Source organism: Ipomoea nil, unplaced genomic scaffold, assembly GCF_001879475.1.
Source record: "Ipomoea nil cultivar Tokyo-kokei standard unplaced genomic scaffold, Asagao_1.1 scaffold1237, whole genome shotgun sequence".
Taxonomy (NCBI): domain Eukaryota; kingdom Viridiplantae; phylum Streptophyta; class Magnoliopsida; order Solanales; family Convolvulaceae; genus Ipomoea; species Ipomoea nil.
In genome coordinates, this window is record NW_017617665.1 from 1,216,485 (window position 1) to 1,232,685 (window position 16,201).

At 40.2% G+C, this 16,201-nt stretch overlaps 3 protein-coding genes and 1 long non-coding RNA gene across 4 annotated transcripts; 3 read left to right on the forward strand and 1 right to left on the reverse strand.

The window, feature by feature from the left end:
• Positions 1-293: 293 nt before the first annotated feature.
• Positions 294-1,414, forward strand: LOC109184025. The gene is made up of 3 exons (XR_002054686.1): positions 294-371; positions 1,078-1,181; positions 1,328-1,414. It is a non-coding gene; the product is annotated as an uncharacterized LOC109184025 (long non-coding RNA).
• Positions 1,415-5,307: 3,893 nt separating this feature from the next.
• LOC109183943 lies at positions 5,308-7,000 on the forward strand. Its single transcript, XM_019333971.1, has 4 exons — positions 5,308-6,039; positions 6,141-6,235; positions 6,356-6,591; positions 6,675-7,000. The coding sequence occupies exons 1-4, from the start codon at positions 5,308-5,310 to the stop codon at positions 6,998-7,000; spliced, it is 1,389 nt and encodes a 462-aa protein (XP_019189516.1).
• On the forward strand, positions 6,997-8,986 carry LOC109183944. The gene is made up of 5 exons (XM_019333972.1): positions 6,997-7,024; positions 7,313-7,624; positions 7,676-7,896; positions 8,185-8,391; positions 8,543-8,986. Exons 1-5 carry the CDS (start codon positions 6,997-6,999, stop codon positions 8,984-8,986), a joined length of 1,212 nt encoding a protein of 403 aa, XP_019189517.1.
• Positions 8,987-14,347: 5,361 nt separating this feature from the next.
• On the reverse strand, positions 14,348-15,946 carry LOC109183945. Its single transcript, XM_019333973.1, has 3 exons — positions 15,563-15,946; positions 14,898-15,486; positions 14,348-14,823 (listed from the first exon to the last, which is right to left on the reverse strand). Exons 1-3 carry the CDS (start codon positions 15,944-15,946, stop codon positions 14,348-14,350), a joined length of 1,449 nt encoding a protein of 482 aa, XP_019189518.1.
• Positions 15,947-16,201: the final 255 nt, after the last annotated feature.

Genomic DNA, 16,201 nt, shown 5'->3' on the forward strand with positions numbered 1-16,201 from the left:
GAATGTACATAAACTCATAACAGAATACACATAAACACATAACATAATGCACATAATCTAACATAATACATAATACACATAAACTCTTAACATAATATACATAAACTCATAACATAATACACATGATCTCATAACATAATACACATAAACTTTAAACAGAATACACATAAACTCTAAACAGAATACACATAAACTCTTAACATAATATACATAAAAAACGTCGTTTTGGACTGGACGCACAATGCATTGTGCGCCCTGATTCACGATATAACGATTGTTCAACGATGGTGCATCGATTTGGGGATCTTGCCGTCTTCTCCATCTGCTTCTATAATCGATCTTCGCCCCGTGACTGCAGACTTACGTAGAAGGTAATTCTTTTTCTCTATGGGGTTTAATTGGAGTTTATGTCGCATAAAATTCTTATTTTTTATTGTTTTTGTCATCATATTTCATGGTTCCGTTACTACTATGATGGAATTTAGATAATTTAAAGTTAATAAATTTATATAATTGCTTCTTCGTCGTATCTCTGAATTCATTCTTTTACAAGTCTATATACTGGTGTCTGCCGTTTATGTTATTGAATTTCAACCATTTCCTTAGCAGTCATTGGAAAATGATATTCTTTTAATAAGCGATTCTGTTTACAAAGGTCCGAAATTTTCAACAAATATTTATGTTAGCAGTTAAATCTATTTCCTCTAATTTCTGTGAACGAACATCATCCAATGTGAATACTTGGTACATTAAAAGTGCAAAAGTTAAACAAAAACAATCAGATTGACAAATGCTTATATTTCGTTAGGTGCGTCATAGCACATTATTAAATGTCAAACAATTTGTTTAGTTTAGAGTTGAAAAAAATCTAGGGTATTACAACTCAAGATAGTTTTTGGCTACTAACTGCAAACAGCTTCAACCTGTCTTACATGAGTGACAAAAAAATCTAGGGTACTACAACTCAAGATAGTTTTTGGCTACTAACTGCAAACAGCTTCAACCTGTCTTACATGAGTGACAATTGTGTCATTATCGGACATTTCTACCCTTAACGTAATTGTTCATTTCTTGCAGTTATGCTGCTATGAGGAGACAGCTTCTAATTGATCCACATGTACCAATGGATGGTAGTACCTCTCCAGATCTTGTTATGGACAACTTATTGTCTCAAAACCCTGGTAGGATATATGTGTTTTTCTTTAGCATCTCTTCACGAACAACTTGATTCTTGATCTTTTCATGGATTTGATTGTTTTTCTGTAGCATTCCTAGTACGTGTTAACTTTTATTCAAGTTAATTTCTTAGATTATACTTTGTAGATAGCATATGGGTCGCTTCTTCAGGAATGCTGAGTTAGAAAGAATGGTTGATCGGGATTTGTCTCGTTTATATCTTGATTCTTGAGCATGGAAGCTATTTCCAAACCCCTGGGTGCTAGGCCATGTTGCGGCGTATTTGGTTGCTAAAAGGACACTCTAGAAGGATGCAAGAAAGAGATATCATGAAACGACGCAAATACCCTCATTTCAAACGGTCATCTCGGAAATGTTGACGGAGGACCAAAATTGTCCTCGTCACAATAAGAGTGTTCACAAATTGTCTGATTTTTTTATAGAGGACCAAAATTGTCCGTGGCACTATAAGTCTAGGACCAAAAACCCACTCCACATTGAATATAGAAAATAACCTAATTCCCTTTTTCTAGCTGTTGGCAAATTATATCGTGTACCAGGACGTACAATTCATTGTGCACCCTAAGAGTTTATGTTTATTTTATGTTAAGAGTTTATGTGTATTATGTATTATGTTAGATTATGTGTATTATTTTAGAAATTTATGTGTATTCTGCTATACAATTTTGTACATACGAAACATGGGATTTGTAGGGCGCACAATGCACGATATAACAATTGTCTGCTGTTAGGCACTTTGGCACATTGGCAGTGAGCCAGTGTGCTCATTTGGACTTTGGAGCATATTTTAATTTACGAACGGTTAGTCTATTAGACTTGTGATTTTTATTACTTAAAAGGACATTTGATTTTGAAATTTGTATGCAATTGAATACTTTAACTAGTAATGTGTTTTTAGTGATAAAATTTTTGAGTTTAAGCTAATATTTTTAAGAAATTACAGCAGATAATAAAGTTCGGTTAAAAATAACCGATCATATATAACCAATTTTCGGTCGGTTCGGTTATGAGTGGTGCTTTGGTTATTTTAGTATGCCAAGGATAATTTTTTTCGGTTATTAACAGAAAATCGACTGATGCTCACCCCTACCCTGTAGTGCCCCGTCATGGAAACCAAAAACAAGTATTGTAAAAACTCGAAACCTGAAAAATGATTGGAAATCATTTTCCGAATTTCCAAACACACCCGAGTTTCAAATCCAATTTTTGAATTTGCATATTAAAAATACAATAGGCAACGTAGTATATATAGATAGCCTTATATTGAAACCAAGGAAAGGAGCATTCAATAATGGATAATGGCATCAGCCTGTGCCATTAAACATACACAATAACAGCATTGGAAGTGCGATCGTCGCTTTGCTTGGACATTACAAACAGTGCAAGTGAGATTCAAAGAATGACAGTAAAATGAGTTCAAAGATTTTGATAAATTTAGTGAATCCAAATAAGGTTACTGAGAAACTTACATCAGCAACTTTATTTAGCTTCTCTCTAACATTCTGTAGAAGTTGAGAAAGGTCACCGCCCCATTTGTAAAACTCCAACTCTTTTTTGTTCAGAATTTTCTCGGCTACCTAATCGACTAAAGCTAACTGAACTACATTTTCCACTGGCACACCATTTGATCTAACAGTCATGGCTTCATCTGCAGTTTGAATATAGGTTGCTCGTGGTCAAGTGTGCAAATTAAACCTAACCACAACCTAGAATGGGCAAAGTATATGTTCTAAAAGTGGCAAATTAAAGGAATGCTTGAGGATCGTTCTGCGATATGATAGTTCTTCAAGAATGCGGGCATATATAGTTGAGGTCAGGTTCTGATGGCTCTGGAATGGCATGACCAAAAGATTACCAAAAGAAGAAAGAAATCATTTGTCGAATTAATTAGGTTTAAACATTATTGGTTTACGGCAAATGCTAAGGAACAAAAAAATTCATGGAATCTTACTTGTATTTCTACATTTACTGGATTTGATCTCAATGGTTTTACACTTTCACGACAAAGGGGTTTGTTCATTGTGACTTAAAACTTGAAAACATCCTCGCTTTTCCTATCACTCGAGAAGTAAACTCATCTTAAAATTTATTGCGTACAGGTGATAAAGACAAAATATATTACAATGATAAAGATTACTGCTATGGCGAAGAACGTTATTAGTTTTATCCATACTACTACTGTTGTGGCCTGGGAGTTTAGTTTATGCATCACTGGAAGGAATATTTGAACGCCCGGGATACACCAAACCTTGGATTATGACATACAAAAAAACTTCATGTACTCTCATTTTCTACTCTCAACTTTTACTGTTCTCCCACACACAAATTCTTGATGTAGATCGACACTTGTATGGGACCCACATGAAAAAAGTAGTTTATCAGTGCCCGCGAGAATAAAATTTAAAAAGTAAGATTTGAAAGTCCATGTAACAGAGACTTTTATATATAATTATAGAGCTAATACCTGAAATGGTCCTCGACTATAGTGGTTTTTCTCAATTTCGTCCTAAACGACTTTGGTAACATATTATAGTCCCAGACTTTTGTGTTTTGCTCAATTTAGTCCTCCGTTTGTTATTTCGTCAAATTGGTGTTAAATAAATGGAGAATTTAATAATATCAATATTGACCTCTCTTTACTTTCAACTTGCGAAGTGAGAAATTCCTATTTCTTGTACGAATTACACCCAGAATTACTCCCAGGCCTACGAATCAAATTTTATATTCGCAGGTTTAGGACTGATTCTGGGAGTAATTCGTAAAAAAAGAAGGATTTCGCACTTCACATGTCTATAAGTAAGAGATGCCAATATTAAAATTACTGAATTGTCTATTTATTTATCAACAAATGGACGGAATAATAAATGAGGAACTAAATTGAGTAAAAACACAAAAGTCTGGGACTAAATTGAGTAAAAACACAAAACTTTGGGACTACATTAAGTCACCAAAGTCGTTTAGGACAGAATTGAGAAAAACCACTATAGTCGATGACATTTTGGGTATTAAATCTATAATTATATATGGTTCTTAATTAGGTTCTATTGTTGGTAATGTTCACTGGATCAGAGAACCTCAAACCCAATATACATAATCTATATATTTCTTTGGCCATGACTCGCTCAATGCAAGGTCGATCTTAGAATAATAGTATTGAATGAGAGATTATATTATGACTTAGACAAAAGCTGTAATATAATTGAAGTAAATAGATTGTTCAACCGGGATTGTTTATGTTCATCTTCATCTTCTATGATGAAACTGATTTGCAAAGGGTCCTCGATGAAGGGCCATGGTCGTTTGATAATAGCACCCTCGTTTGCAGACAGGTGGGGGCGGGTGCTCGACCAGAAACAGTTGAATTGAAGTCGGTGGATATGTGGGTACAACTTTATGACTTACCGTTGGGATATACTTCGGAGGCGGTTCTTGAACAAGCTGCCAATTTATTGGTTCGTTTGTTAAAGTTGATGATCGTTATCCAGGTGCACCGTGGAAAACGTTTCACCAGGTCCGGGTCCGGGTCTCAATACCGGTGGACAAGCCGCTAAAGCGGATAATGAAACTTATTATGCGGGACAAGACAAGCTGTTGGGTGAATTTCCGGTATGAACGTTTACATAACTTTTGCTTTTATTGGGGTTTACTGGGGCATGCCTATAAGTTTTGTAAGTTGGCAAGGAAATATGGACTAACGTCGGACAAGTTCCCGTACACGGCGGACCTGAAGGTGGGGGGAGGCAGCCGGGGACTGAGGCAGGTGGGGGAGCCATGGTTGGTACCACTTGAGGGGAAGGGGAAGGGTGTGGCGGGAGGTAAGGAGAAGGTGAGGGGTACGGGTATTGAAGGAGTAGAGGGTGTGGGTGGTGTACGGCTTGGGGAGGTGAGGGCGGGTGAGGGGGTGGTGGTAGCAGCTTCTAAAAGAAGGAGGGGGGATGGGGTGGACGATGGTAATTTAAGGTTGGATGCGGGAGATGTGGTGATGACAGAATTCTCAAAAAACGGGTTTACGGCAGGTCCTGGTGGTCAGGCCCGCCCATCACAATGAGTACGATAAGCTGGAACTTTCGTGGCTTGGGCAATCCACAGACAGTTTGAGAGGTGGTGGACATGGTGTCCCCTAAGAAGCCCGATTTCGTCTACTTGATGGAAACTAAAGTAAATCGGAGTCATGCAGAAAGGTTACGTGTCAAGATTGGTTTTGAGGGTCTGTTTTACGTAGATAACGATAGGAGAGGGGGTGGCTTGGCATTATTATGGAAAAAGAATAATACTGCTAGGTTGTTGGGCTATTCAAAAAACCATGTGGATGTGGAGGTAGCTATATGGGGGAAAATATGGCGTATGACGTGTTTCTATGGGTTCCCGCAGAGGCATAGACGCAAGGAGGCATGGCAGTTATTGAGTGGTTTAAAGGAAAAATCTACATTACCCTGGGTGGTTGTGGGAAATTTTAATGACCTGTTATATCAGCATGAGAAAAGAGGGGGGAACCCGCATCCGGTAGGTCTCCTTAGGGGCTTTGGAGATACTGTACACAATTGTGGTCTCGTTCAATTGCCAATGAGAGGTCACCAGTTTACATGGGAGAAGGGGAAAGGAACTGAGAGGTGGTTGGAGGAGAGGTTGGATAAGGTTTTGGTGACAGCTCAATGGACTGATTTGCATGGTGAGGCATGGGTTGAAAATATTCTTACGCGGAAATCTGATCACTCGGCTCTCTTCCTAAACACTGATATTGCACTGGTGCGCAGACAGGGGGGCCGAGACGGTTTCGTTTTGAGATGGCTTGGGTTCATGATGAAGGTTGCCGGAGTGTGGTGGAGACTTCCTGGCAGGATGGTAGGGATAAGGGGTTGTTGATTTGTCAGCAACATTGTGGAGGGAGGCCCATGCGGTGGGGTGGGGAACATTGGCATAAGTCCGGTGACCGCATAAAGCAGTTGAGAAAGGAGCAGGATGCGCTGCATCATAGGCGAGATTCGGCTGCATTGGCCGAGTTTCGCAATCTTGAGGAAAGGCTGGGCCAATTGGAGGTGTAGGAGGATGTTTTTTGGAGGCAACGGGCAAAACAACACTGGCTCCGCGGTGCGGATTACAATACCAAATTCTATCACAGGTATGCTTCTGCCCGTAGAATGAAAAATTATATTCCTAGATTGAAAAATGATGTGGGTGCCTGGGTAGATGGGGAAAATATGAAGAAAGTTGTCTTGGATTATTATGCTGCTATTTTTACATCATCAAATACTGAGTGTGAGGATCCCATGTTTGATGATTTTACTCCCCGTGTAACTAATGAACAAAATACTATGTTACTTCGCCCGTTTGAGATTGAGGAGGCCAGGCGTGCTTTATTTGCAATGTTCCCTGACAAAGCGCCAGGACCGGATGGTATGAATCCTGGATTCTACCAGGAATTTTGGGACATTGTAGGGGGGATGTGACTGAATTTATTGTAAACTTCTTGAATTCAGGTTCACTCCCTGAGGGATTAAATGACACTAATGTGATTTTAATTCCGAAGAAGAATGTGCCTAAGACAGTATCTGACATGAGACCGATAGCGCTAAGTAACGTGTTGTACAGAATTATGGCAAAGGTAATAGCCAATAGGATGAAACCACTTATGGGGGACCTCATCTCAGAGGCTCAGAGTGTTTTTATTCCTGGGAGGCTTATTACTGATAATATTCTTATAGCTGCGGAAGTGGGGCACTATTTGAATAGGAAGCAGTGTGGTCAGAAGGGGTGGGCAGCTTTGAAACTAGATATGGCAAAGGCATATGATAGGATGGAATGACAGTTCTTGAGAAGGATGTCGGAGGTAATGGGTTTTGGTGACCGGTGGATTAATTTATTGATGCACTGTGTCACTACTGTCCAATATAACATCCTGATTAATGGTGTTACTAGTGGGAGTGTAACGCCGACCAGGGGGTTAAGGCAGGGAGATCCTTTGTCTCCGTATTTGTTTATCATATGTGCTGAGGGATTATCTATGCTGCTACAAAGAGCTCAGATGGCTGGCTTAATACATGGCTGCAGAGTAGTTAGGGGAGCCCCACAGATATCACATTTATTTTTGCGGATGATAGCCTATTGTTCTTTAAAGCGAATGATCGAGAAGCAGAAGTAATTAAGCAGTGTCTGGGACGATATGAGGAGTTGTCAGGACAGAAGGTGAACTATCACAAGTCCAGTGTCTGTTTTAGCAGGAATACCAGTGTGGAGGACAGGGAAGTGGTGGCAACTTGTTTACAGGTAGACCAGACACCCAATTTTGGGAAATATCTGGGTTTACCATCTTTTGTGGGGAGGAATAAAAGGGCAATGTTCTCGTATATTGAGGATAAAATAAAGCAGAGGATTAGCTCATGGAACAAGAAGTTTCTGTCACATGCAGGAAAGGAAATTATATTAAAAAGTGTGGCACAATCCATGCCTACCTTTTCAATGAGTGTCTTCTTGATCCCAGACACAGTGTGTTTATCAATTCAGAGAGCAATGAACAAGTATTGGTGGGGCACTGGTATGGATAGGGGAATACACTGGAAAGCTTGGGATAAGCTGAGTATCCCAAAGAAATTTGGGGGAATGGGATTTAAGGATCTCAGGAGTTTTAATGTGGCAATGTTGGGAAAGCAAGCATGGCGGCTACTCACAAGTCCTGATTCCCTTGTTGCAAAAGAAGGCTCGGTACTATCCGAATACCTCTTTTATTGATGCTAAGGTAGGAGGATGCCCAAGCTACTCATGGAGGAGTATTATGGCAGCTCATGATATGGTGGTGGCACGAGTGCGGAGGAGGATTGGGGATAGTAGAACGACATTAATCTGGGGACACCCATGGCTCCCTGATAATCCTAGCCCCTAATACAAACAGATATGCCTGTAGAGCTTAGACATGCTAAAGTGGCAGGTTTAATAGATGACCAGACTGCTACCTGGGATCCACATATTTTAACAGATTAATTTGATGAGGAGGATGTGGATAGGATACTGAGAATACCTGTAAGTCCGGGATATGAGGACTCATGGTATTGGCCCGATGACCCTAATGGGGTGTATACAGTTAAGAATGCCTACAGGAACATTATGGGTGTTTATAACCACTCACCAGGGGATTTTGAGAAATGGACTACAATGTGGGGGATGAAGATACCCCCAAAATGGAAGACTTTTTTGTGGAGAGTAATTTGTGATGTTCTTCCAACAACTAATAATTTGATTATAAAGAGGGTTGAAGTGGATACCACATGCCAAATGTGTGGGGTGGCACATGATAATGTGATGCATACATTGATTACTTGTGATTATTCTAGATATGTTTGGAATATTTCAGGACTGCCTACAACAAATATTGTTGTCTAACTCGTTCCCCGAGTGGCTAACAACTGTGCTTACAATGTTAACAGAGGATCAAAGTGGAGCCGTAGTGGCGCTGCTTTATCGTCTATGGAGATGCAGAAATTCAGCCGTATGGGACGGCACACTTCCTCACCCTACGGCAGCATGGAGACAAGCCACGGCGGCGCTGCAGTCTTTCTGGCAGGTTGCACGCCGCTGCCCAGCTACACCCGTGGCTGCTACGGTGGAAAGCGAAGGAGACGCCATGCCACGGTGTTACGTGGATGCTGGATACCGGGAGGACACGGGGGAGGCTACATACGGCATTGTGTTGTTGTCTCCAGAAGGATCTTTTTTTGGCGGCAAAAATGGAAGACTCCCAAATTGTTTGTCGCCGTTTATGGCGGAGACTTTGGCATGTAAGGAGGCTCTATCATGACTATTGGAGAAGAATATAACAACGGTCATCCTTCACACAGACTGTATACAGCTGAGGAATGCTATACGACAGAAATCAACCATCATAATGTCCTATGTTGGGGTCGTAATAGACCAATGTAGGAGTTTAATTTCGTCATTTAATTATGTCTTGTTAAATTATATTTCTAGGCAGATTAATTCGCATGCGCATACGCTAACTTCGTTAGCTTTTGTTCAGGATCAAGCTATGTACTGGGATTATATCCCCCCTGACTGCATTGCATCTTTGTTTCATTAAAACAATCATTCTTTGGTTGGTTTTCAAAAAAAAAAATAAAAAATAGATTGTTGAATTCTTGATGCTCACTAAAATTATATTTGGTTAGACGTTTTGGAAAATCTATGTTCTAGATCAACTTTGAAAAGTTTATAATATTTATGAAACTAATCTTATATTTTTTCTTTAATGTTTAATTATTAATCAAATTAGATGAATGGATATGATTATTTTATATTTTAAACAAGAAAGCATTGTTTTCATTTGAATTGAACTTGCTCATATATACGCACCACATAAAAATATTAAAATATAAATACAAATTAAAATCTAAATAAAAACATTATATGTGTCAATTTAGGTCATATTTTGTCTAATTTTTTTGGTGCTAGTAATCTAATTGTTTTACACTTCATTTTCATTTAACAAAATTGTCTTCTCCTTTCAAAAAAAAAAAAAAAAACAAAAAAAACAAAAAACAAAATTGTCTTCACTACATTGTTACACCGTTTTAACTATGCTACAATTTAATGTATTATAACATTTTTTTTTTAACATTCATTGAATCTCATTACACCTAAATTCTTAATGTTTTTGCCTATTAGGTAATGTGAAATGGATTTGGAAATTTCACATACTAAACCAAATGCAATGTATTTACAGCTTGATACATTCTAAAAACATGACAAAAAAAAAGGAAATAAATCATTTTGCAGGATTAATTTCTTATATATACCACCTAACCCACAACTCAAACTACAACTATAAAATATACAAAATTTCTTCAAATTAAATGTATATATAACCCTAATTCTTCCTGCAAACTTAGAATGAAAATGGTTTTCCATGAAAAGATGAAGCTCTTGCATAGAGGAAAGTGGTATTTGTTGAACGTCACAATTGTGGGATGCCACAATGAGTTTGACATTCTTATGAAAAACTCAACAGCGATTATTGTTGCTTCTATGGGGATATGTGGCATAGGAAAATATCATAGCAGTGCGAGTAGGTGAAAGTGCAATCCTTTTCCATTAATTTATTTGCTTTGATTCTTAAAATTCTACATGCATTCATGATCTAAAGGAATGAATGGAAGATTATTTTTTGTTCATCCGTTCTTTTTCAGTCAATGATAATATTAACAGGTTTCTTTCTGGCAGAGTGGTATAATTAACAATTTATGCCAATTAGTGGATTCTAGTGGTGTTAAACAGGAGTTACAACTACTAAAGTCTTTAAACATAGATGGTGTTGTTGTAAATTGCTGGTGGGGGAAAGATTGTTGAAGGATCAAAAGATCATAAATATGAGTGGTCACAGAGAATTGTTCGATATCATCCGAGATATGGAATTGAAATTTTGCAGGTATGAAATTTCTGTTCTGGGCATTAAAGCATTTTATTGCTTCTGGTATATCAACTCTTCACTTGTTCTAATAAATAAGTGAACATTTTTTGTCTGTAAGCATTGGTCTTTCTCCTTAGACATACATTCCAGAAATTTAGCTAAGCTATTTTGTCATTATAATTTTATTATTCAAATTATTATTATTTTTTCAGGTTATTAATGAAGATTTGAAGTTTATTTTGTTTTTGTTATATACTAATGTATGTACTGAGGACCTTGTAGTCCAATGACACCAAATTTCCCCCTTATAAGAGAGGTTGTGGGATCAAGTCTCAGTGGAGGGAATATTGGTTTTTTGTGCTCAATGGGTTGAGAAAGTAGTTATGAACAGATATGCATTATAATATTTGTTTAAAGATTTTAATTTTATTAATCTATGTATTTTGGACAAAATCAGATCTTGTAAGTACAATTTTTGACCTAACATTATTCTACTACATTGAATCCTCTGGAGCATCCTCATGGTGGTGGTAACCATCAGCATATTGATCATGCCAGCACTGTCCGCCGCGATGCATGACGGAAACGTAAATGGTGATCACCGAGAGGTGAGAAGCTTGGAGTAAACAAAGGAAAAAAGGTAGGGTAGTTTATTCAACCCGAAGAAGAAGAACAAAGAGAGTATATGTACAGATAGGATGGCGGGTGAAACGGTTATAACCGAATCAAGAAAGATAGCAATTACAATAAAGCCCCTGCTTGTGATTTATCATGACCGTGCTGCCCTTGTAGCTTTGATACCCCCCCGTAAGCTGGGGCATATAGATCCTTTGTGCCCAGCTTAGAAGTGAATTGGTGAAAAGCTGCAGTTGGGATGGACTTTGTGAAGCCATCAGCAACCTAATTTTGTGAAGTTACGGATAAGATTTTGATCAAGCCTTGATTGAACTTCTCTCTCACGATATGGCAGTCAATATCGATATGTTTCGTGTGTTCATGAAAAACGTGGTTCTCCGCTATTGCCACTGCGGATTTGTTGTCACAGAATAAGGTAGCAGGTTTCAGCATTGGTATCTGTAAGTCACGAAGCAAATAAGAGAGCCATTGAAGCTCACAAACGGTTGATGCCATGGCACGGTACTCTGCCTCAGAGCAAGACCTGGAGACCGTTGCCTGCTTTTTAGAGCGCCAAGAAACAGGTGATGAGCCCAGAAATATACAGTATCTAGTCACTGATCTCCGTGTCTCAATACATGCTGCCCAATCGGAATCCGAAAAGGCCTTGAGGTGAAAGTCGGAATGAGTAGGATAGAACAACCCCTGCCCTGGTGATCGCTTGATATATCGCAATACTCTATGAGCGGCCGATAGGTGTGTGTCTGTAGGAGCGTTTACAAACTGGCTCAGTTGCTGTACGGCGAAGGCGATGTCAGGTCTGGTGGCGGTGAGGTATAATAACCGTCCAACCAGCCTTCTGTACGAGCTAGCATCTGGGAGTGGTGCTCCTTCATTATGAACCAGTTTCAGCCCTTGGACCATGGGTGTTACTGCCGGTTTGCTGTTAATGAATCCAGTTTCTTCTAGGATTTCCAGTGCATATTTGTGTTGGCACAAGCTTAGGCCATCCTTCTCCTTTTGAGCTTCGATCCCCAAGAAGTAGCCCAATGGTCCTAAGTCTTTGATTTTGAATACAGAATGCAGGAAGTCTTTGAGATGTTGAATGAGGCTCATGTTGGCACTAGCAACAATGATATCATCGACGTAAACAAGTAAGGCAATGAAGTCATTGTTACTGCCTTTTGTAAAGTGACATGGATCACTGGTTGATTGTTTGTATCCATCATGGTGCAGGGCTGCATTAAGCTTGGCATTCCACTGCCGGCTAGCTTGTTTCAATCCATACAACGATCGTAGTAGCTTACAAACTTGGTTCGGTTTTTGACTTTGAAAATCGAGAGGCAACACCATGTATACTTCCTCGTTGAGATCCCCATGTAGAAATGCATTGTTGATATCCAATTGGTGGATATGCCATGCCTTAGACACAGCCACGCTGATGAATGCACGTATGGTAGTCAGCCTAGCGACCGGGGAGAAAGTTTCAAGGTAATCAATGCCAAGTTGTTGTGTGAAACCCTTGGCGACAAGCCTCGCTTTGTACCTCTCAATCGTCCCATCCGCTTTAAGCTTCACTTTATAAACCCATTTGCAGCCAATGGGTACTTTCCCTGGTGGTAGATCAACAATTTCCCAGGTGTTATTCTCTTGAAGGGCCAAAATTTCTGCATTCATAGCTTGCTTCCAACCATCAATTTTGATAGCCTGATTGTATGTTCTTGGCTCGGTAACTGTAGCAACGGCCATGGAGAACATTCTTTCGTGATATTCAAGGTTGTCATAAGTCATGACATTTGATAAGAGATGGGGGGATGTTCTGTTCCTGACAACATTGTCACAGAAATATCCTTCTAGCCTCTTGGATGGTTGATGTATCCTGCTAGAACGCCGGAGATGCACATTATGTTGTTGTGTGAAGTTAGTGGGATTCTGTATGACACTGGGAGTGCCATTGCTAGTAGCATCATCATCAATATTTCTCAGAATGCTCTCAATAATACTCTGATTATCAACAAAATGCTCAGTGGCTAAGCTCAGTGGCTGTTCTGCATTTCTTCTCTCAGAGTTTGGGGGCCTGGCAATGTGTTCTTCACGTTCCTGAGAGTGATCTTCACCTGTTATGAGGGGACTGAGGTCCTCATTCGTCATTGTGGGAATGTTAGGGAGAGAGGGAGCCACTTCTTGCAGGCTAGATTCTGCAACACTAGTCATGGGAAAAACGTCTTCATAAAAGACAACATCACGCGAAATGAATACGGAGCACTCCATAAGGTCATATAGGATATATCCTTTAACTCCTGCTGGCATTCCAATGAAAATGCACCTTCGACTTCGAGGTGCCATCTTGTGACGTGGGGACGACAAGGTGGCAGCATAACACAGGCACCCAAATGTTCTTATGTCCTTGAGATCTGGGCTCCTTCCATATAACTTGTGGTGTGGAGTTTGCCATTCTAGAACCGCAGATGGCAATCGATTGATGAGATAAACAGCATGAACCACACACTGCCCCCAGAAGCTTAAAGGGAGCTTTACTTGGAATCGGAGAGCACGAGCAACGGCCAGAACATGTTGGTGTTTGCGTTCTACTATCGCATTTTGCTGAGGAGTTGAGACACATGATCGTTGGTGAATCATCCCACTTGTATTGAAAAATGTTTCCATGCTGAATTCTGCCCCATTATCACTTCGTAGCATCTCGATGGCTACTCCAAATTGAGTAAGGACCATCTTGTGGAAGTTTTGTACTAATTGCCGGGTTTCTGCTTTGCTCTTCATCAATTTCAGCCATGTGTACCTTGAGTGATCATCAACAATGGTGAGGAAATACCTTTCTCCTCCTAGAGAGTGCACATGAAAAGGGCCCCAGATGTCCACATGGATAAGATCAAAACAAGAAGCTGAAACAGTGTTGCTTAAGGGAAAAGAGGATCTCTTATGTTTAGCTAAATGACAGGTATGGCAAATCAGATTTCTTGTACTTGGAACAGAGATACCATCAAGAAAATACATCTTATTTACGGGAAAATGTCCCAACCGTTGATGCCAAAGTTCTACATTATTGCACTGCATATAGACATGATTACAATCAATATTATTGAAATTGATCCTTGGTGGTTCACACAGCAAGTAGAGCCCCTATTCTTCTTTAGCAAATCCAATCATCCTCCCATGGTCCTCCCGAAGAAGACACTGACCATAGGTAAACATCAAAGAGTAAGCTGAGTTCTGAAGAAGTTTATGAATAGAAATGATGTTGAATTTAAACGAAGGTATGTGTAACACATCCTTCAACCAAATGTCATTACTCAGCTTTATATTGCCAATATGTTCAACAGTTGCATGATTCCCATTAGGCAGATTAACCTTGGCTTCACTCACAGTACGATAATTATCAAAGAACTCTAGAGAACAAACTATATGATCGGTTGCACCCGAATCAATAATCCAAGCATAAGAATTCAGATAAGCAGAGTTAATGTGCATAAGATCAGTGTACTTGCCTTCAGTGTTTGAGTTCTCTTTGTTGAAGTTGGGACCAGAGATACAACTGCTGATGTGCTGGACCTGTTCTGCCCCATTTGGTTTTGAATTAAGGAGAGAATACTCTGAATCTGCTCAGGAGAAAAGTTGCTTTCAGAGCTTGTACTGGCCGTTGTGGACTGCTGCTTGTTCTTGGATTTGAAACCTGGCACCCACCCGGGAGGGTAGCCATGTTTCTTGTAGCATTTTTCGATGGTGTGCCCCGTCATCCCACAGAAAGTGCATCTTGCTAAGTTCCTGTTATTCCCTCCAGATTGTGTCACCCTTCTCCCATTGGAGAAATTGGAAAAATTAACTACAGCCGCCATTTCTTCTTCATTGTTCTGTCCAGTATGAACAGCGTTGGCATGGGTGAAACTGAGATTTCCAGAGCTTAAATTCGTGACTATCAACTGTCTTTCATGTTTCTCAGCCATCACAAGCACTTTGTGCATCTCAGGGAGGGGATCGAGAACAAGAATTCTAGATTTCAAAGTGTTATACTCTTCGTTCAGTCCCTGGAGGAATCGTATGACATGATCGATCTCTCGATCCAACCTGATTTGGTCAAGCAAGTCACAAGAGCAACGCGGCTGGCATTTACATATCGGCAAGGGTCGGAGAGTGTTCATCTCTTCCCAGAGAGTCTGACACTTAGTGTAGTAGTCATTGATCGACATGTCTCCTTGCGTTAGGTTGTTGATATCGTTCTGCAAAAAGGAAATTCTGTGCGCATCTCGCTGAGAGAAGCGCCTCTTCAAATCGTTCCAAAACATCAACAGCTTTGTCCATATGCAACGGGAGAACGGACCTGAGAATCCACGAACAAACCATTAGGTTGCACCTCCTCCATGGAGGATACAGAGCATTGGTTCTCTCTGGTGGTGATAAGCTCCCGTCAACTATGCCCCACTTGTTTTTGACTTCTAGGGCAACTTGCATCGAAATACTCCATGAGGCGTAATTGGCACTGCCGGAGAGTGGCGGACTGACCAAAATGGCACTCGGATTTTCGTTGATGTTGAGATGCAAGGGATTCTCGATATCATCAACACCACTGCTTCTCTGCGAAGCAAGATTTCTCTGTTGATCGCCCATGGACGCATTCTGGATTGGAGGTTGCTGTGTTGGCTGCATCGAATGGGCTCTGCGACTGGTCTCGCCGGAGCCGGTGACCGCGACGGCGTAGGTGAACCGCGGTGGCTCTGATACCATGACGGAAATGTAAATGGTGATCACCGAGAGGTGAGAAGCTTGGAGTAAACGAAGGAAAAAAGGTAGGCTAGTTTATTCAACCCGAAGAAGAAGAACAAAGAGAGTATATGTACAGATAGGATGGCGGGTGAAACGGTTATAACCGAATCAAGAAAGATAGCAATTACAATAAAGCCCCTGCTTGTGATTTATCATGACCGTGCTGCCCTTGTAGCTTTGATAATGCACCCCCCGGCCAGAAGGTTATTCTTATTG